The sequence below is a fragment of the Anomaloglossus baeobatrachus genome, chromosome 1 (genome assembly GCF_048569485.1).
Source record: "Anomaloglossus baeobatrachus isolate aAnoBae1 chromosome 1, aAnoBae1.hap1, whole genome shotgun sequence".
Classification (NCBI taxonomy): Eukaryota; Metazoa; Chordata; class Amphibia; order Anura; family Aromobatidae; genus Anomaloglossus; species Anomaloglossus baeobatrachus.
This window is the reverse complement of record NC_134353.1, coordinates 786,343,871-786,365,544: the sequence shown is the minus strand read 5'-3', so window position 1 is coordinate 786,365,544 and position 21,674 is coordinate 786,343,871. Positions and strand designations below refer to the sequence as shown.

The 21,674-nt window shown below is 45.1% G+C and overlaps 1 protein-coding gene across 2 annotated transcripts in view; it reads left to right on the top strand.

Moving 5' to 3' along the window:
* HSD17B4 (hydroxysteroid 17-beta dehydrogenase 4) overlaps positions 1-21,349 on the top strand; it is a 509,464-nt gene extending 488,115 nt beyond the window's left edge. For both annotated transcript variants that reach the window (XM_075324972.1, XM_075324979.1), the window contains exons 23-24: positions 13,677-13,804; positions 19,935-21,349. In XM_075324972.1, the coding sequence (XP_075181087.1) occupies positions 13,677-13,804; positions 19,935-20,024 (218 nt within the window). In that variant the 3' untranslated portion in view covers positions 20,025-21,349. The remainder of the gene's footprint in view (positions 1-13,676; positions 13,805-19,934) is intronic.
* Positions 21,350-21,674: the final 325 nt, after the last annotated feature.

The following is a 21,674-nucleotide window of genomic DNA, read 5'->3' as shown; positions in this document are numbered from 1 at the left end:
AACCGCAGGAGTCTTCTGAGCATACGCAGAGCGCGTCTGAAACCGAGAAGCAAGCACCCGGATACGAAGGCTGCGGGAATGGTAAGTGCGCACGGGCGGTATCTCAAGGAGTGACTGGGACGTCACTCATGTAAATCCATGGTATCACGCCCACAGGGGCGTGATACCACGGAAAACATGCAAACGCCCACAGGGCGATGCGACCCCCAGGGGACTAGAGCCCCTGCTCATTTACAGTACATACGGAACACATAAGTAATAAAATATATTTTAATACATTCATATTACAACACCGAGAAGGGTGGGAAGGGGTTACTAGGCGACACATCACCCTGCTTCTAGATTAGAACACATAAGGGACCTAACAGGTTCCCTTTAAGGTTCTTCTTGGGCCGGGCTCAGATTGTGTTTTGACCACACGTCAGTGGTTTTATCGGGGCTTTCTTCTGAAACTGAGAAAACTGGATATTCAGTAATTATAAATTGAAAATTACTTCTTGTTTCAAATTATTTCACTGACCATTTGGGGTTTTCTTACTTTAACAGAAGGGAACCAACAATTTTGACCATGTGTGTATTTGTGTCCTCCTATGTGGCCCCTTCAGGTACTGAAGCGCAGGTGAGATTGCTACCACCTGTAGCTGCACAACTATGGAGTCTTAATAGCGTTCCCAAGACCAGAAAGTACTGTATATGTGCAAGCTGTGCTCATTGAAATCTGTATTTGCATCACTCTTTAGATTGGCCATATAAAGGTTAATGTTTATAAATTAGCCAGCATTGCTAAATTAGAGTGTTCCCCGAGATCTTACCTTATTATATCAATGAAAATCTTTCATAACATACATTATTCTCATTATTGTAAATACAACAATTAAAGTGGACCTTTCACTGGATTTTATTTGATCTACAGTACATTTAGTACCTCCTCCATTTGTTGCAGATTAAAGGGATCCTCACTAGTGATGAGCGAGCACTACCATGCTCGGTACGAGCAGTTGGATGCTCAGATAGCGCTCGACTCATGTACCAGAGTATAATTGAAGTCAATGGGGAACTCAAGCAATTTTGTGGAAAATCTTAAAATGCTTGAGATCCCACATACTTCCCTTCCATTATACTCAGTTTAAGAGTTGAGTCCCATCCGAGCGTCCAACTGCTCATTACGAGTACTGAGCAACCGGACATGGTAGTGTTCGCTCATCACTAAACCTGACAGCTAATATATGCTGCCCGATCCACTGGCAGCATGTATCAGACACTGGCTGTTTGATTTCAGCCATGAATGTTTGACTCTGAAATTTTGCAGTGTTTCAGAGAAAAAACTACTTTAGAAGCCACCGAAGACCAAGCCACATGGGTGACTTTTGAGAAACTGGCAACTTCTACTCCCCCACTGACATTGACTGACTGTACATACCCATCTTTCTAAATAGTCACCTTTTCAACTTGGTACCTAGTGACTTTCAATGTGTGTTTTTCTCTGTAGTTCAACAGCGATTCAACGTCAAACATATATAAGACATAAATCAAACAGCCATTGTCTGTAAAATATCTCCAGTTCTCCTAAAGGGAACCAATCACCATGATTTTCGCATATAAGCTAAAGCCAGTGCTATACTGGCACGATCAGGCTGATTCTATACATACCTGTCGTGGTCAGATCGGATGTAAAGGTTTTGAAATCCAAGAAAGTGAAGTTTGTAAAATGAGCAGCTTCTTGAGTGACGGTTTCACTGGAGCAGATAATATATTCATAGTTATCTCCTCACCCTGTTAGAATTAGCATAAATATTATACAAATGACTCACCGCAGGACCTGTGGTGAGGTTATACCCATGTGACCTGGTTTCCAGCTTTGGTGGCTGAGACCCCGCCCCTTCTGGTAACATGGGTATGACCTCACCACAGCTCCTGCTAGACAAATTTGCACCTTGATTTTCAGGTCGGGGAATTGGTGGTGGTGTGGCAGTGGGATATAACTTTGGCACTGAAAAAAAATAAACCGTACCAGAATTGTTTGAGCAGCAACAATAGGTGTTTGTGCTCCGTTTAAATTAAAGAAAGTCAGTGAAAGCTCCTCTTTAATGATCATTATTGTTTCAATAAACTTTGTATAAATCCATGGTACAAACAAGTAACAAAAAAGTGTTATTTTTCTACATTTATGACCTCCTCTTAAAGGGTGCTTTACACGCTGCGACATCGCTAATGATATATCGTCGGGGTCACGGTGTTTGTGACGCACATCCGGCGTCGTTAGCGACATCACAGCATGTAACACCTCTGAGCGACCTAAAACGATCGCAAAAGAGGTTAAAATCGTTGTTATTGGAGCGGTCGCTCCAACACTAAAAATCGTTGACAGGTGAGTAGCGAGGTTGTTTGTTGTTCCTGCGGCAGCACACATCGCTATTGTGACACTGCAGGAACGAGGAACATCTCCTTACCTGTGTCCCGCCGGCAATGAGGAAGGAAGGAGGTGGGCGGGATGTTCGGCCCGCTCATCTCCGCCTCTCCTCTGCTATTGGGTGGCAACTTAGTGACGTCACTATGACGCCGAACGAACAGCCCCCTTAGAAAGAAGGCGGTTCTCCGGTCACAGCGACGTCGCTAGGCAGGTAATTACGTGTGACGGGTGTAAGCGATGTTGTGCGCCACGGGCAGCGATTTACCCGTGACGCACAACCGACGGGGGGCGGGTACGCTCGCTAGCGATATCGGTACTGATATCGCAGCGTGTAAAGTTCCCTTTACTCCTGCGCCCTGAATTCATCATCCTGAAAAGCAATATCTTTCCAGGAAGTGTCCCCCCCCCGGAGTTGGATTTACAGCTACGCTGTTCAGTATTACTGTGTAATCAACTTCATGTAGATACTACTGAACATGTTCTACAGAAAGGAGATCAGGAATGCTTGATATCTCTGTGTATGTGAGATGTCAGAGCAGCTAGTCTCCACCCACTTGTTCAAAAACCGCAAAAAGTTTGGATATAGAGTCTGCAGATTACAAAAGGATTGATAAATGTAGGATACAAGTTATGAGGAAGAAATTATGATATTCCTTTTGGACACGCACTTGATTGTGGAAAGTCAGCTGAAATTACAGGCAAACTTTAAATATGACCGTTGCCTTCTGGATCTGTGTGTCTCGTGGGATTGTGTCTGTTCAGTTCAATGAATAAGGTTATCGAGTTTTGCTTAGATTAAGAAAGGTCCAACTTCATTTCAATGCACACTCTGATGAGTGGTTTGTTTCCTTTTGGAGAGTAAAATTTCAATTTTGGTGTGTTTTTTTATATTTACAATTAGTTCTCAGTATACGTAGGTTTTACGCATAATATGTTTTTATGCAACTTGACCATATACTTTTATCCATCAAAGTTTCCAATTTTGGGGGCACAGCATGATGTCATCAAAAGTGGTGTAACTGAAGCTCTGAAAATCAATGTGAACATAGACAAATTAATCACTGATCTCAGGGAGACCAGCCAGAGAAAACACTGCCGGCAGCCAGCGAGGGCGCTCAAGACAGTGAAATCCTAGGTACATTGCCCCCTGGGAAATATGCAAATTAAAAAAGTCCGTTGAGCCTCTGTTAGGAGTCTCAACACAGAAACCAGCCAGATATCCCTCCGGGAAGGACCCAGCCAAGAGGTGACTATTTTTAGGAGACCACCATAACCACCATATTAAGTGGCCCTTTTAGTCAATATCCAACTTTTTGACAAGTTTAAAAGATATGACAAGGGAAATACCAAGGCCAGGTATCCATCCACAGACAGCTGTTTCGGGGTATTGCCCCTCATCAGTGTGGAGTAGGATTCTGGCTAGGTGGAAGCAATGCCTTGTAGATAGAGTTGAGCGGATCGGCTATAATCCGGGTCCGATTGATCCGGATCGGGTTGCCGGCGAAGGGATCCAATCCGGAATCCGCGGCTATGGAGATCGAGAGAGAGATTAAAAAAAAAAAAAACAAACACGGATCCGGATTGTGCACCCCGAATCCCGGGTGGTGGTCGGACTTGGATCGGAACCTCGAACCGTGCGGATTCGGATTTTTCAGATCCGGGTCCGCTCAACACTACTAGTAGACCAACAAGACAAATTAATCACTGATCTCAGGGAGACCAGCCAGAGAAAACACTGGCGGCAGCCAGCGAGGGCGCTCAAGAGAGTGAAATCCTAGTTACGTTGCCCCCTGGGAAATAGTGAATGTGAACATAGTCTAACAAGAATGTATTTGGATTTTATAGACCGCTACTGTATAGACGCTGGATATACACTGATCTTACACATGATCTGTGTAGATGGGGGGACAGTATGTGCCTAGAGAAGAAGAATCAGCTGGAATGAGAGCATAGCCATTGTTCTATTTAACACAATGCACAGTCTACCTGTCATGGCCTCTACACATAAGATTGTCAACAGATCCCATTAAAAATAATGGAATCAGCCCACTGTATTTTCACCAACAATCCTGATGGATAGAATTAATCTGACACATTCTCCTTATTCCTGTTTTACCGTCTTAAGTTTTTTTTTTTTTCCTCTGTAGTTTGAATTGAATATTGTAACAATAGCCATTTTCTTCCTTTATTGTGTGTGTGTTTTAACAATTAATCCAGTATTTGCAGAGCGCAGAAGAGAGAATGAAATGTTCCCATGCTTCAGTATATGTTTCCTATTATGTAGGAGCAATATGTTATAAGAGGAGATGGAGAAAAGCTGTGACAAGCCGTGGCTTTTTTTTATGTGACACACATCGGTTGCATGGCTCCTAGTTAAATCTTTCTGGCAGGACATATAACAGAGGCAATATGGCACAAAAAGGCATTGCTGAGTTTATGGCAGCAAAGAATGAAGAGTGGACTCTATAACAAGCATTTAAAAACCTGTGATGTTTTTCCAAAGTTTTTTTTTTTATGCGCTTATAAGAAGAGAATAGTAGTAATTTTGTGCAGCGCGGTCACATTCTCATTCATTACCAATTCATTAACCTTAGGGTTATTTGAAAAATTTAATCTGTGAGATCTGAACAGTTTTGTTTTTTTTCACGAACTTTATTCTTAAATGTTGACCTCATTAGTCAGTGCCTTTTACCACGTTCTTACACACTACATTCTATGTAACTGGGTGCTATGTAAATACAACTGAATAGTGCGGATGTTCAAGCCTTCTGAAAATGATGAAGGGTTTTCCATAGAATGTGCTGCTCCATTACTAGAGATAATGGCGATATTGGGTACAATCTCTACGGATGGTAATTGTTGTATGACTAGTAAAAAATTTGGCTTCACTGATTCCGTTCTTTCTTGTTACTTTTCGTCTGAATACAGTTTGACAAGACTGAAATTGGAAGAGTTTTCATTTTAATAAAAGTTAGATCCCTGAAGGGGTTGACGACTTTTGGTTATCTTCAGCATTTAATGGACTTATACATACTGACTTTATGCTAGAAAAATATTTTGCTACAATGACTGTATGGGAACACACACAGCGGGATAGCATCAGTTTGCAAAACTAAGGGTGGCCAAAGAAACTTAAACCATTATTCTTACGTAGTATTATCAGGTGCTTTCAGTGAATCATTTTAAAGTGTTTAGTGGGGTTTTTTTTTACAACCAATTGATAAAGACTTTGCGTGGTTAATGACATGAGACTTTTTAATTAAAGAAGCACTCCCATAAAGCTGGTGTCACACACAGCGACAACGACAACGACGTCGCTGCTACGTCACCATTTTCTGTGACGTTGCAGCGACGTCCCGTCGCTGTCGCTGTGTGTGACATCCAGCAACGACCTGGCCCCTGCTGTGAGGTCGCCGGTCGTTGCTGAATGTCCAGCTTCATTTTTTGGTCGTCACTCTCCCGCTGTGACACACACATCGCTGTGTGTGACAGCGAGAGAGCGACGAAATGAAGCGAGCAGGAGCCGGCACTGGCAGCTGCGGTAAGCTGTAACCAGCGTAAACATCGGGTAACCAAGGGAAGACCTTTCCCTGGTTACCCGATGTTTACGCTGGTTACCAGCCTCCGCTCTTGCTGCCAGTGCCGGCTCCTGCTCTGTGCACATGTGGCTGCAGTACACATCAGGTAATTAACCCGATGTGTACTGTAGCAAGGAGAGCAAGGAGCCAGCGCTAAGCAGTGCGCGCGGCTCCCTGCTCTCTGAACTGTGACATGTAGATGCAGCACACATCGGGTTAATTAACCCGATGTGTGCTGCAGGAGAGCAAGGAGCCAGCGCTAAGCGCGGCTCCCTGCTCTCTGAACATGTAGCACAGCGACTTTATGATCGCTGCTTCTGCTGTGTTTGACAGCTAAGCAGCGATCATAACAGCGACTTACAAGGTCGCTGTTACGTCACCGAAAATGGTGACGTAACAGCGACGTCGTTGTCGCTGTCGCTTAGTGTGAACCCAGCTTTAGTTAAGGATAAGTTTTTCTTCAGCGCTCTATTGGGAGACCCAGACGATTGGGGTATAGCTACTGCCCTCTGGAGGCCACACAAAGCACTACATTAAAAGTGCAAGGCCCCTCCCCCTCTGGCTATACCCCCCCCGTGGTATCACGGGTTCTCCAGTTTTAGCTTTGTGTGCGAAGGAGGTCAGACATTCCATGCATAGCTCCACAGATTTTAGTCAGCAGTAGCTGCTGACTGTTTCGGATGGAAGAAAAGAGGACACATATAGTGTCCCCAGCATGCTCCCTTCTCACCCCTGGATGGTGTTGTAAGGTTGAGGTACCTATTGCTGGTACAGGGCTGGAGCCTGACATGCTGTTTTCCTTCCACATCCCCTTGTAGGGCTCTGTGGAAGTGGGATCCTGCCGGCCTCTCAGCTCTGATGCCGGGCTCCATCCACAGACCCATTAGAACCTGATGGAGACGGAGCAGGAGTACGATCAGGGACAGGCCCTGCATCATACAGGTACTCTGTGTCCCCGGCAGGCACAGACACACTCCGGGCTGGCTGGGTGTTGTAGTGCGCCGGGGACCGCAACGTGGAGTTGGTGTCCCTACAGATTACTGGGGGACTTTTTTGTGTATGGGAACGCAGCGCCGACCCCCTCTGGACCGGGCGGCGCTGCTGTGACTTGTGGTGCGCCGGGGATCCGCCATCCGCGCTTTTACGGCGGCGGCGGTTATAAATTTAGTCCCCGGCTTTTTGGGCCTAGGACGCCGGCAGCTCCGTTTCGTTCCCGCCCCCACCCTGTCATTCAGGGTAGGGGAGAGACGCTGTTCGCTAGCAGCGACGAGGGCTGGAGCCTGATTTACATGCTCCAGCCCTCTCACTTGGCACAGAGGGAAGCAGGCTTCCCGCTCTTGGCCAGGAACGCCCAGGGCCCGCCCCCCTTCCTCTCTCGAGACGCCGGCAGCCATTACATGCATGCCTGGCTGGAGGAAGGACGCAAGGCTCTGGGAGACCTGGACTAGGGGCTATCTGGCGACCACACACCCGCTTTTTAAGCGGGCGGTAAGCGATTTTTCTGTGCTGGTCCCTCTAGTGCCTCACTGTGTATCAGTGTACTGGGTACAGATATATAGATATTGTATTTCTTGCACTGTGAGGTGCGCTTCTGGCTGCATATCCCAGATCGCTCTGTGGAAGCAGCAACATGTCATCCTCAAAACGCAAGGCGGCCAAGGCAAAAAGGGCTGTGTATACTGCGTGTGCTGCATGTGGGGCTAATCTACCAGCAGGCTCCGATGACCCCCATTGTGTGCAATGCTCCGACCCGGTGCTGCTTCGCCAGCCGGAGTCAGGAGAGGTAGCGACCCAGGCTGAGACGCTTGTAAGTTCTGCCCCGGTGACAGGGACGGACTTTGCAGTTTTTGCAGATAATATGTCTGTGTCTATGGCAAAAATCCTTGAAACCTTGCAATCTATGCATGGGGCTCAGTCTCTGGGCACGGCGAGGCCTCTGTCCTCAGGTCCCCCTTACTTGGAATGTATCCAGCCCACAGGGGGGTCCCCGGCTTCACAGGCCGAGGATTATGACTCAGATGATGGCCCCAGCCACCCTAAGCGAGCTCGCTGGGAAAGACCCTCGACGTCTTCACACTGCTCAGGGTCTCAGCGCAATCAGTCTCCCTGTGATGTGTCTGATGAGAGTGATCAGGAATCCACTCCTGGAACCCCTCTCAACCTGGATACCCCGGATGGGGATGCCATGGTAAACGACCTTATCTCAGCCATCAATAGGCTGTTGGATATTTCTCCCCCAGCCCCTTCAGCAGAAGAGGCGGCTGCGGAGCAGGAAAAGTTTCGTTTCCTTTATCCCAAGCGTAAATTGAGTGCTTTGTTAGATCACTCTGACTTCAGAGAATCAATCCAGAAGCACGACGCTCACCCAGAAAGGCGTTTCTCTAAACGATCTAAAGATACGCGTTTCCCTTTCCCCCCTGAGGTGGTCAAGCGCTGGACACAGTGTCCAAAGGTAGACCCCCCGATTTCCAAACTTGCAGCTAGATCCATAGTTGCAGTGGAGGATGGCGCTTCACTTAAAGATGCCAATGACAGACAGATGGACCTTTGGTTAAAATCTGTCTATGAAGCTATCGGCGCGTCGTTTGCTCCGGCATTCGCAGCCGTATGGGCGCTCCAGGCTATTTCAGCTGGCTTAGCAAAAGTGGATGCTATCATGCATCCAGCAGTGCCGCAAGTGGCGCACCTTACCACGCAGATGTCGGCGTTTGCGTCTTACGCTATCAATGCGGTCCTAGAATCTACCAGTCGCACCTCAATGGCGTCCGCCAATTCGGTAGTTTTGCGCAGAGCCTTGTGGTTAAAGGACTGGAAAGCAGATGCTGGTTCCAAAAAATGTTTAACCAGTTTGCCTTTGTCTAGAGATAGACTGTTTGGCGAGCCATTGGCTGACATCATTAAGCAGTCCAAGGGTAAAGACTCCTCTTTACCACAACCCAGAACATCCAAACCTCAGCAGAAAAAGTGGCAGCAGAGGTTTCAGTCCTTTCGAGGTTCGGGCAAGACACCATTTACCTCGTCCAAAGGGACTCAGAGGACGCAAAGAAACTCAGATTCGTGGCGGACTCACACACGCCCCAAGAAAGCAAATGGAGGTACCGCTTCCAAAGCGGCTACCTCATGACTTCCAGCCCCCCCCCTCCGCATCGCCGGTCGGGGGCAGGCTCTCCCGCTTTTCCGGCATTTGGATGTCACAGGTCAAAGACCGGTGGGTGACGGACATTTTGTCTCGCGGGTACAGAATCGAGTTCAATTCTCGTCCTCCAGCTCGGTTCTTCAGAACCTCCCCACGTCCAGACCGAGCAGATGCTCTGCTGCAGGCGGTGGATTCCCTAAAAGCGGAAGGAGTGGTTATCCCAGTCCCTCCTCAGGAACAAGGGCAAGGGTTTTACTCCAATCTCTTTGTGGTTCCAAAAAAGGACGGCTCGTTCCGTCCTGTTCTGGACCTAAAACGGCTCAACAAACATGTGCACGCCAGGAGGTTCCGGATGGAAACCCTCCGCTCTGTCATTGCCTCAATGTCCAGAGGAGACTTCCTTGCCTCAATAGACATCAAAGATGCTTATCTCCACGTGCCAATTGCTACAGAACATCAACGTTTTCTACGTTTTGTGATAGGAGACGACCATTTTCAGTTCGTAGCTCTTCCATTTGGTCTGGCGACAGCCCCACGGGTCTTCACCAAGGTCATGGCGGCGGTGGTAGCAGTCTTGCACTCTCAGGGACACTCGGTGATCCCTTACCTAGACGACTTATTGGTCAAAGCTCCCTCTCAGGAGGCATGTCAGCACAGCCTGAATGCTACGCTGGAGACTCTACAGTCTTTCGGATGGATCATCAACTTTCCAAAGTCGATCCTATCACCGACTCAGTCACTAACGTATCTTGGCATGGAGTTTCATACTCTAGCAGCGATAGTGAAGCTTCCGCTGGACAAGCAGCGGTCACTACAGACAGGGGTGCAATCTCTTCTGCAGGGCCAGTTGCATCCCTTGCAGCGCCTCATGCATTTCCTAGGGAAGATGGTGGCAGCCATGGAAGCAGTTCCTTTTGCGCAGTTTCATCTGCGCCCACTTCAATGGGACATTCTCCGCCAATGGGACGGGAAGTCAACGTCCCTGGACAGGAAAGTCTCGCTTTCCCAGACGGCCAAAGACTCTCTACAATGGTGGCTCCTTCCCACCTCATTGTCTCAGGGAAGATCCTTCCTGCCCCCATCCTGGGCAGTAGTCACGACAGATGCGAGTCTGTCAGGGTGGGGAGCAGTATTTCTCCACCACAGGGCTCAGGGGACGTGGACTCCGCAGGAGTCCACCCTTCAGATCAATGTTCTGGAGATCAGAGCAGTGTATCTTGCTCTACTGGCCTTCCAACAGTGGCTGGAAGGAAAGCAGATCCGAATCCAATCGGACAACTCCACAGCGGTGGCATACATCAACCACCAAGGAGGGACGCGCAGTCGGCAAGCCTTCCAAGAAGTCCGGCGCATTCTAATGTGGGTGGAGGACAGAGCATCCACCATATCCGCGGTTCACATCCCAGGCGTAGAAAACTGGGAAGCAGACTTCCTCAGTCGCCAGGGCATGGACGCAGGGGAATGGTCCCTTCACCCGGACGTGTTTCAGGAAATCTGTCGCCGCTGGGGAGTGCCGGACGTCGACCTAATGGCATCCCGGCACAACAACAAGGTCCCGGCATTCATGGCGAGGTCGCGCGATCAAAGAGCTCTGGCGGCAGACGCCTTGGTTCAAGATTGGTCGCAGTTTCAGCTCCCATACGTGTTTCCGCCTCTGGCGCTCTTGCCCAGAGTGCTACGCAAGATCAGATCCGAGTGCAGCCGCGTCATACTCGTCGCTCCAGACTGGCCGAGGAGGTCGTGGTATCCGGATCTGTGGCATCTCACGATCGGTCGACCGTGGTCACTGCCAGACCGACCAGACTTACTGTCCCAAGGGCCGTTTTTCCATCAGAATTCTGCGGCCCTGAACCTGACTGTGTGGCCATTGAGTCCTGGATCCTAGCATCTGCTGGATTATCTCAGGGAGTCGTTGCCACAATGAGACAAGCTAGAAAGTCGAATTCGGCTAAGATCTACCACAGAACGTGGAAGATTTTCTTGTCCTGGTGCTCTGCTCAGGGAGTGTCTCCCTGGCCATTTGCATTGCCCAAGTTTCTTTCCTTCCTGCAATCGGGGTTAGAAAAGGGCTTGTCGCTCAGCTCCCTTAAAGGGCAAGTTTCGGCACTATCCGTGTTTTTTCAGAAGCGTCTAGCACGTCTTCCTAAGGTGCGCACGTTCCTGCAGGGGGTCTGTCATATTGTGCCCCCGTACAAGCGACCGTTAGATCCATGGGATCTGAACAGGGTACTAGTTGCTCTCCAGAAGCCGCCCTTCGAGCCTCTGAAGGAAGTTTCCTTTTCTCGGCTGTCGCAGAAAGTGGCGTTTCTTGTTGCGATCACATCGCTTCGGCGAGTGTCTGAGCTGGCAGCTCTGTCATCTAAGGCTCCCTTCCTGGTGTTCCACCAGGACAAGGTTGTGCTGCGCCCCATTCCGGAGTTTCTTCCTAAGGTCGTATCCTCTTTTCATCTTAATCAGGATATTTCCTTGCCTTCTTTTTGCCCTCATCCGGTTCACCGGTATGAAAAGGCCTTACGTTTGCTAGATCTGGTGAGAGCACTCAGAATCTACATTTCCCGCACGGCGCCCATACGCCGTGCCGATGCACTTTTCGTCCTTGTCGCTGGTCCGCGCAAGGGGTTGCAGGCCTCTAAAGCCACCCTGGCTCGATGGATCAAAGAACCAATTCTAGAGGCCTACCGTTCTGCGGGGCTTCCGGTTCCTTCAGGGCTAAAAGCCCACTCCACCAGAGCCGTGGGTGCGTCCTGGGCATTACGTCACCAGGCTTCGGCTCAACAGGTGTGCCAGGCAGCTACCTGGTCCAGTCTGCACACTTTCACCAAGCATTATCAGGTGCATACCTATGCTTCGGCGGATGCCAGCTTAGGTAGAAGAGTCCTGCAGGCGGCAGTGACACCCCCGTAGGGGAGGGCTGTTTTGCAGCTCTAACATGAGGTATTTATTTACCCACCCAGGGACAGCTTTTGGACGTCCCAATCGTCTGGGTCTCCCAATAGAGCGCTGAAGAAGAAGGGAATTTTGTTACTTACCGTAAATTCCTTTTCTTCTAGCTCTTATTGGGAGACCCAGCACCCGCCCTGTTGTCCTTCGGGATGTTTTTTTGTTGTTTGCGGGTACACATGTTGTTCATGTTGAACGGTTTTTCAGTTCTCCGATGTTATTCGGAGTTAATTTGTTTAAACCAGTTATTGGCTTCCTCCTTCTTGCTTTGGCACTAAAACTGGAGAACCCGTGATACCACGGGGGGGGTATAGCCAGAGGGGGAGGGGCCTTGCACTTTTAATGTAGTGCTTTGTGTGGCCTCCAGAGGGCAGTAGCTATACCCCAATCGTCTGGGTCTCCCAATAAGAGCTAGAAGAAAAGGAATTTACGGTAAGTAACAAAATTCCCTTCTTATCCTTTTAATATATTGCAGTCATATTATTTAGCACTGTGTACTTGCAATTGCTCCTTTTGTATTTCTATTTAATTCTTCTCTTTTCCATAGCTCTGTGACACCACATGATTAAAAACAGACTAGCTGAATCCTAAGCTCCATGTAGAAACAGTAAGTTTCTTTTCCCTGCATGAGTCATGCACTACATTAACCCCTGACCCATCTGCTGCCTCCTCCCCCTGCCAAGAACTTTACAGTGATGACTGTGGTGATTTCTCATGCAGGGAGAAAGACATCCTGTTTCTTCATGGAGCTTAGAAGGATTTAGCTAGTGTGTTTTTAATCTTGTGATATAGACCTAATGGAAAAGAGAAGAATTAACTGGGTAGAAAGGCAAAGTGAGCAATAATAAGTATACAGTGTTATATAATATGATGACTGCAATATATGAAGAGGATAAAAATGGTGATGGGATGGCTTCTCTAAAGGAACTCACTTAACATTTAGGCTAGGACTACAGTGCGGTAGCTGTTGGCTGAATTTGGACAGTTATCCTGCCGCAACATTGTGACAAAACCATGTGTACTATGTGGCTGCAAAACAGTGTCCTATGGAAAAATGTGGCATCTGAAAGGCTTCTGTATCATCATTTCAAGGCTTTCTAAGAGTTCAGATGTAAGGAAACTGCACATTTTATATAAATACATTTCCTTGTACACAGCACGTAAATGTACTGTAAGTTTTAGTCTTCTTTATGTCAGAAGTTTACAATTCTTATTTTGGATTCCGTAATGCAACTGTACAATCTGGTGCTTGGGTTAACATGTTGATATGTTTGTTTTTATTATTGATGAAAAATAAAAGGGCAAAAACTGAGTATATATTGTACTAATTGACATAGCTGATTTAGCATTATTTTCTTGATTTAGATCCTTTCATAGTACAATCGTTACATTGAGTGGTCAGCTATAAACAAAAAAGCTCAAAAAGCATGTTCCAATGTGTAATATTACTTAGATAGTCAAGAAACACCCAAGATGGCTTGAACTTGCACTGTACATCTGAAGTACATGGCTGTTACATCAAGTGTTGTAATATGATATTGTTATGATGGAATTGTGTGCCAAGGTAACTAAAAGTGCCTCATTTTTGTGTTTTTTTTGCTTGCTTTTAAAGCTATTGACTTAAAGAATGGATCTGGAGAAGTTTACCGTGGGAACGTTCGTGGCCGTGCTGATACTTCATTTACTTTATCAGACCAAGACTTTATGGATCTTGTTCTTGGAAAACTCAATCCGCAAAAGGTAAAACTTTCTTCACGATACTTGGCAGTATTGATGTCGTTTTCTTACTGTTGTAATAAGTACCAATGAACAGTGGACAACCAATGATAATTTTATAGTGCTAACATACAGTGATTTATAATACAAATGGTTCAAGTACAAACAATAATGAGCATTGAAGTGAAGGCGCTTCATTTATGATATGATCCAGTGAAAATTGCTGAAGGCAGACTATTTACTTATTTACTAGATAATGTAATAAATTGGGAATCTGTAAAAAACTTTAATTATGTTGCTATACAGTACCTACAAGTAGTATTCAACCCCCTGCAGATTTAGCAGGTTTGATAGGATGAAAATAAGTTAGAGCCTGCAAACTTCAAACAAGAGCAGGATTTATTAACAGATGCATAAATCTTACAAACCAACAAGTTATGTTGCTCAGTTAAATTTTAATAAATTTTCAACATAAAAGTGTGGGTCAATTATTATTCAACCCCTAGGTTTAATATTTTGTGGAATAACCCTTGTTTGCAATTACAGCTAATAATCGTCTTTTATAAGACCTGATCAGGCCGGCACAGGTCTCTGGAGTTATCTTGGCCCGCTCCTCCATGCAGATCTTCTCCAAGTTATCTAGGTTCCTTGGGTGTCTCATGTGGACTTTAATCTTGAGCTCCTTCCACAAGTTTTCAATTGGGTTAAGGTCAGGAGACTGACTAGGCCACTGCAACACCTTGATTTTTTCCCTCTTGAACCAGGCCTTGGTTTTCTTGGCTGTGTGCTTTGGGTCGTTGTCTTGTTGGAAGATGAAATGACGACCCATCTTAAGATCCTTGATGGAGGAGCGGAGGTTCTTGGCCAAAATCTCCAGGTAGGCCGTGCTATCCATCTTCCCATGGATGCGGACCAGATGGCCAGGCCCCTTGGCTGAGATACAGCCCCACAGCATGATGCTGCCACCACCATGCTTGACTGTAGGGATGGTATGCTTGGGGTCGTATGCAGTGCCATCCAGTCTCCAAACGTCACGTGTGTGGTTGGCACCAAAGATCTCGATCTTGGTCTCATCCGACCAGAGAACCTTGAACCAGTCTGTCTCAGAGTCCTCCAAGTGATCATGAGCAAACTGTAGACGAGCCTTGACATGACGCTTTGAAAGTAAAGGTACCTTACGGGCTCGTCTGGAACGGAGACCATTGCGGTGGAGTACGTTACTTATGGTATTGACTGAAACCAATGTCCCCACTGCCATGAGATCTTCCCGGAGCTCCTTCCTTGTTGTCCTTGGGTTAGCCTTGACTCTTCGGACAAGCCTGGCCTCGGCACGGGAGGAAACTTTCAAAGGCTGTCCAGGCCGTGGAAGGCTAACAGTAGTTCCATAAGCCTTCCACTTCCGGATGATGCTCCCAACAGTGGAGACAGGTAGGTCCAACTCCTTGGAAAGGGTTTTGTACCCCTTGCCAGCCTTGTGACCCTCCACGATCTTGTCTCTGATGGCCTTGGAATGCTACTTTGTCTTTCCCATGTTGACCAAGTAAGAGTGCTGTTCACAAGTTTGGGGAGGGTCTTAATTAGTCAGAAAAGGCTTGGAAAAAGAGATAATTAATCCAAACACGTGAAGCTCATTGTTCTTTGTGCCTGAAATACTTCTTAATACTTTAGGGGAACCAAACAGAATTCTTGTGGTTTGAGGGGTTGAATAATAAATGACCCTCTGAATAAACTTTTCACAATTTAAAAAAAAAAATAAAAAAAGAAATAACATTCTTTTTTGCTGCAGTGCATTTCACACTTCCAGGCTGATCTACAGTCCAAATGTCACAATGCCAAGTTAATTCCGAATGTGTAAACCTGCTAAATCTGCAGGGGGTTGAATACTACTTGTAGGCACTGTATATTGCTGCATATACTGTACATTAAATGGAAGTAAACTCAGGACCACAGAACAGGAGAAGGACTTGGGTATTCTGGTTACAAATAAGCTGAGCAGCAGCACTCAATGTCAAGTAGCAGCTGCTAAAGCAAACAAGATTATAGGGTATATAAAAAGGGAGATTAGATCCTGTGATTCCAACGTATTGTTACCCCTCTATAAATCACTTGTAAGGCCACATCTGGAATATGGGATCCAGTTTTAGGTTTCACATTTTAAAAAGGACATTCAGAAGTTAGTCCGTTCAAAGGCAGGTAACTAGATTATTGCAAGGAATGGAAGGCCTCCCATATGATGAGAGGTTGAAAACGTTGGATAGGTTTAGCTTAGAAAAAAGACGTCTCAGAGGAGATCTAATTTATATGTATAAATACATATGTGTTCAATATAAAGGACTGGCACGTGATCTATTCCTTCCAAAGACAGTACTAAGCACCAGGGGGCACTCACTGCGAGTCGAAGAACGGCGATTCTGGCAGCTAAACTGGAAAGGGTTCTTTACAGTTAGAGCAGTCAAATTGGGAAATGCCCTATCATAAGAGGTTGTAATGGCCGATACTATAGCAGCTTTTTTTAAAAGGGCTGGAAGATATCCTCAACACACACAACATTGTCATTTATAAATGATTTAGTGACAAAATGTAGAACTGGTGGAGGAAGGTTGAATTAGGTGGACCTAGGGCTTTTTTCAACCTATGTAAATATGTAAGTTGTTGCCCCAAAATCACTGCCAAGTGCCTACCACTAGGAGTGTCTATTCTGTCTAATTTGCTATCTACTGTCTGTTATCATGAATAATCCGTCTCAAGCACCAGGCACACCGAGATATTATAGGAATAAGGCTGGGTCTTTGTCTCTGTTTTTGTCTTTCTCTCTACTAAACTCCATACAGGTATAAAAGAGAGGTGGAGTTTTAGTTTGGAACAGGCAAGTCTTTGGACAATGGCAGGCACACTGCATGCTGGGAAGTAAGGGAACTTAAGTTCCAGCACTTATATGCTATCCTGCTCAAAAAGAGTGGATAGCATCTTAGAGATGTTACACTGATAAGTGCATCAAAAGAAGTTTTAACTTATGCGGGATGAGGGCAGCAAGACCATGGCCCCAATTCATCACCATCAACAGTTGTTCACACAAGTCTTGATTATAATGTGAGGTAGTGTGAGAGTTGCCAGAATCGTTAAGAGGGATAGTCCGAGACTGGCGGAGAGTTTGTGATGTAATGAATTAGAAGAACAGCTCGTTAAGAATTAGAACGACGGGAGTCGCCCACGCTATGTCCCTCCTAGCTCTGCCATTTTGAGGGAGTTTAAAAATTTCTCCTATAAACACTATGATGGGTGCACAATTCTTGCCCTGTATTGTGGGTCAAAAGACTGCTTTAACTCAAAATATCATCAAAAGCTGGAATGAGCAAGATAAACTGCAATGCCTGATGATCAATGAAAGGAGGATGAATATTAATAGAAAAGTATGATTGAGGTCCAAAATAATGTTTGTTTTTTAATGTTAATGCTCCTCATGCAGATACCACAATCTGGCCAACATGTTTGCCTTGAGTTTATTCCATTTTCATAAATAAAGGTCTATGTTGCTAGATATTCTCCTTTCAGGCTAACTTATATAGCAAACTCCTAACAGTCTAGTTCACTGCCAGAATGCCTCTGGCATCCCTTAAGTGCTTTTATGCCTTCTCTGTAACAGAAGACTTAAAAATAATAATGTAAAAGTTTCTTAGATTTTACAACTTCTGAATTGCAAGACGCTTCAGCACTTGATATTGGGGGAACTAAAAACTAAACTTGTCCACTGCAGGAAAAATATAGAATTTTGCACCCGCCATGTAAAGGGACTTTGTCAGTAGGGATTCACCCCCAAACTATATATATGGGCATTTAGCTAATTGAAAGACAAGTCCAGAAATACCTTTGTGGCCAGTTTGTTTCCTAGTTACTGAGAAATCCGTACTTAAATTGCAAATGAGGCTGTAGAGCTATGGTAGATATGAAACCTCTATCACTCCAGCTCTATTTCCTACCCAGCTCTGACTTCTGCTTGATTGTCAGTCATTACGCTGTGTGACTTCACGCAAAGGAGCAGTCAGTCAAGCAGGAGGAGGCGACCCTGGTTGCGTAATAGAGCTGGAGTGACAGAGGCTTCATATCTACCATCGCTCTACAACCTCATATCAATTTAAGTACTGATGTCTCAATAATGGAGTAATAGACTGGCCATGTCAAGGTGATGCTTGATTTGTCTTTGAAACAACTACATGCGCGTATAAATAGTTTGTGAGGTAAAAATCCTGCTGATAGATTCCCTTTAATACATGGTCTTGTGAAGTCTTGTCTTTTTATCGGCTCCCACATTGTCTATGGCTGGTCCATTTCATACTAATGGGATGTCAGTATGTACTCTAGGCATCGCATGCTAATGTGGTAATACTGAAGTATTAAGTTTAGAGAGTTCTCACTATAGTAGACGCCAAGTAATGCTGAATTCTGAGTAGGATTTAATCCTTGTTGAGCCATGATTTCCTCGGAGAATAACAATCAATATTGCATTGAGAAATGTAATGTCACGGCTTGTATATCTGTTCTTGGGCACAATGTTGCGTTGGTTCTAGTCTGCTATTTTGCAAACCGCACAACATTTTTATATAATTTTGCAAATCTCACCAGATTTGGTTTTCTTATAAACTGCCAAAGATTTGCTATGGGGATTTGGGGTTGACTACTTTCTAAAAATGAATAATATATGTATTAACATTAATAGGGGCTTAATTATAGGATATCTGCAGGATATGTGTGCCCCCACCAGAACTGAAACTTGTGCTCCAGAGTGGCATCCGTGGAAATAATTGTGGCGCCTTCATCAGCTCCGTGGTCATGGAATGGGTCACAGTTGACCAGCTTTTACACACTATTCACACTTTTCATTACGCTGAGCCCATCCATGTGCCACGATTGTTTACGTAGCCCCTGTTCATAACACAATATGGAGATCATGCAGGGTGCTCACAATTTCTGCAGATATTCTGTAACTTTTCATATCTTGAAAGTGTAAAACGCCTTTTTTTTTTTACCTTTTGTAGAACGTGTCCTGAGCTTGTCATTGGCTCCATATGTGTGGCACAAGATTACCAGTTTTGGAAAACCCAAAATGTGGCTTTGTGATACTCTGTCAGGAGTTGTTTACTCTTGATGTGTCTGTGTGCCCACCTAGTGTTCGTAATGTGAATGGTTTTTGGCAATCATGTATTGAATTAGCCTTATGTGAAATGGGGGTAGTTTTTAAGGTGGGAAAAGGATGGACACATCTATATGTAATATGAACGCGTCTATATTATGCCTCCTGTTTCTAGTTTATTGGAGCCGGCTTCCTAGATCATCATCTGTCCGAAGAATGGGACACGTCACATAAAGGCTCCTTTACCTCCTGTTATACTGATAGAATAACTGTTCCTTGGGTTATATTTTGGGCCTGTCATCCTCTCTCTTGCTGTCTGCTTTTCCACTCCAGTCACAATTCATTTGTAAACTTATGTATAATTCTAGAAATACTCAGCCAAGTAGAGGATTCACGGCTGCATGACTTTGCAATCTGTTCACAGATCCATACCAATTAAATGTACAAGACATAAAAGAAAAGTACAAGAGAGTCGGGGCATAAAGATATAAAATGCAATGGCATTATCTTCATACCACTGACTTAGCAATGAAAGTTAGCTTTGCCTTTAAGGCATAAGTATCATAATAGATTGGAATACTCAGCATTCTTCTAAGCATCGTGAAGAAAAAAAATCAGACGCTTTCTATTTACCACTCCAAAGACCTCTGTCCCTGCAAGAAAAGCGCCATCCCAACACTTGCAATGTGTGCTGTCAACTGTGGCACTTTAGTTTTTTCCGAGGCATTTAATTTAGCGCTTTCTTCCTCTTGCTTTTGCCAGAATGTGACTGCAAAATTAAGTGTGCATTTATGTCTTCTGGGAAGAAAAGCTGGAGATTTCAATGTGTTGCTGATTATATTACATCTGAGGTTGTTCATTTTTGATGCCGTACATGTTTTTTTTTTTAGAATAGCTCATCTCAACTCTTTTGGGAAAAGCTGTGCTTTCCAAGGTGGAGTTCTTACAGAAAAATAAATGTAGAGGAAGAGAAAGAGAACAAAACAAGATGTGTGTCTGACGCTTCTTCTTTGTTTTTGTACTTAGGCATTCTTTGCTGGCAAGCTGAAAGTGAAAGGTAATATCATGCTGAGCCAGAAACTCGAAGTCATCCTAAAAGACTACGCAAAGCTGTGAGCGTCGTCCTGCATATCCAGCCGCTGCCGTCCTGAGCTCCGCACCGCGGGTGCTATAGTCAGGCGCTAACAGTAATGACGTAATGAGAAATGGAATGAAGCTAATCATTGTCAGAATTTTTAACTTAGTGGCCGATCAGAACCCAAATTCAGAATGTATAATTCCTTCTGTATACTGTCATGTAATGGGTAACTAAAAAAGTAATAATCTAATTATAATACAAAGAAGGCAAGATCTATGTCAGACTAAGTTAGGAAAGGCATAGTAATTTTCCAACGACACAATAAATCACCTGCGTATTCTTCTTTGGTCAATAGTCAATTTTTATTCATACCAATTTCTGGGAGAGCGGGGTGAACTTCAATATTGCCACCAATGCAGCTTCTCCAAAGATTAGCAACCAGAAAATCTGTTTAATTAAAGGCGTTTCCCAGCATCTATCACTTGCATACGGGGGAGGTGAGAGAGGCTGCTGCCGCTGTTGCATTGATGACTTGACAGGTCTGATGCGGAGCTGAAGGCGACTTGCCAGGTCCAGTGCGGCGCCGAAGGTGATTTGCCAGGTCCAGTGCGCAGCTAAAGGTGACTTGCCAGGTCCGGTGCTGAGCTGACGGTGACTTTCCAAGTCCAGTGCGGAGCCAAAGGTGACTTGCCAGATCCAGTGCTGAGCTGAAGGTGACTTGCCAGGTTCGGTGCTGAGCTGAAGGTGACTTGCCAGGTCCAGTGCGGAGCAGAAGGTGACTTGCCAGGTCCAGAGCTGAAGTTATCCTGAATGTGTCCTATTCTAGACCCTATACCTGGCATGCAGCAGTCGTTGCAATGTCAACAGTGCTTTTCTCTCCTCCCAATGCGGAAGCAAGAGGAGTTGGATATGTGATACAGATGAAGCAGTGCTGAATTTCTCCGTGACGTGTGAACTCACTGAACTAGCCTACTGAAACTCACCAGAAATCTAGTTGTACTATTTGTCATGACCAACTTGGCTCTGCTGCATTCACAAAATCCACATCTGTGAGTGCACACATTGCATAGAACAAAAATTGCCCTTCGAAAAAGCTAAGAAATTCCACATTAATCCTCAGAAAATACTGACTGACATGTGAATCTGCAGGAACCCCCTTACCTGAAGTGTCTCCTATAATGATCTTTAAAATTACCATTGTGTGAGTGCTGGATATTTTTTTCCCCAAAAAACTTGACTTGTTCTTCTCTTGCAATGAATGGTTCATTACCTTAATGACCTCTCAGTGGTACTCTGTCACACACAGTACAATACCTAACATGTATGTACATATCTCTTATAATAAAAGCAATGATTGATTTTAGTCCGTGCTTGAATTGTGTATTTAATGGTCAAATTGCTCGCACTGGGAGAAATGTCTATTTTCACGCTCCAATGAATCACTTTATTAGATAATGTTTTTGTGTTTTTGTTTGTTTTTTTTATTCTCTTTTTGCCAGGCAAACCACATCACAAATATGTTCCAGAGCGCCATGCAAGCTGTTCACTCAAAGCATTGTTGTAATGTTTCATTTATTACTTTGCTTTGTGTCTTACATAAAGCCAAAACAGATATTTAATTGTCCTTAAATCATTTGCTTGCCGTATTTAATATGGAATTGGGATAATGTACAGGGATTTCACATGTC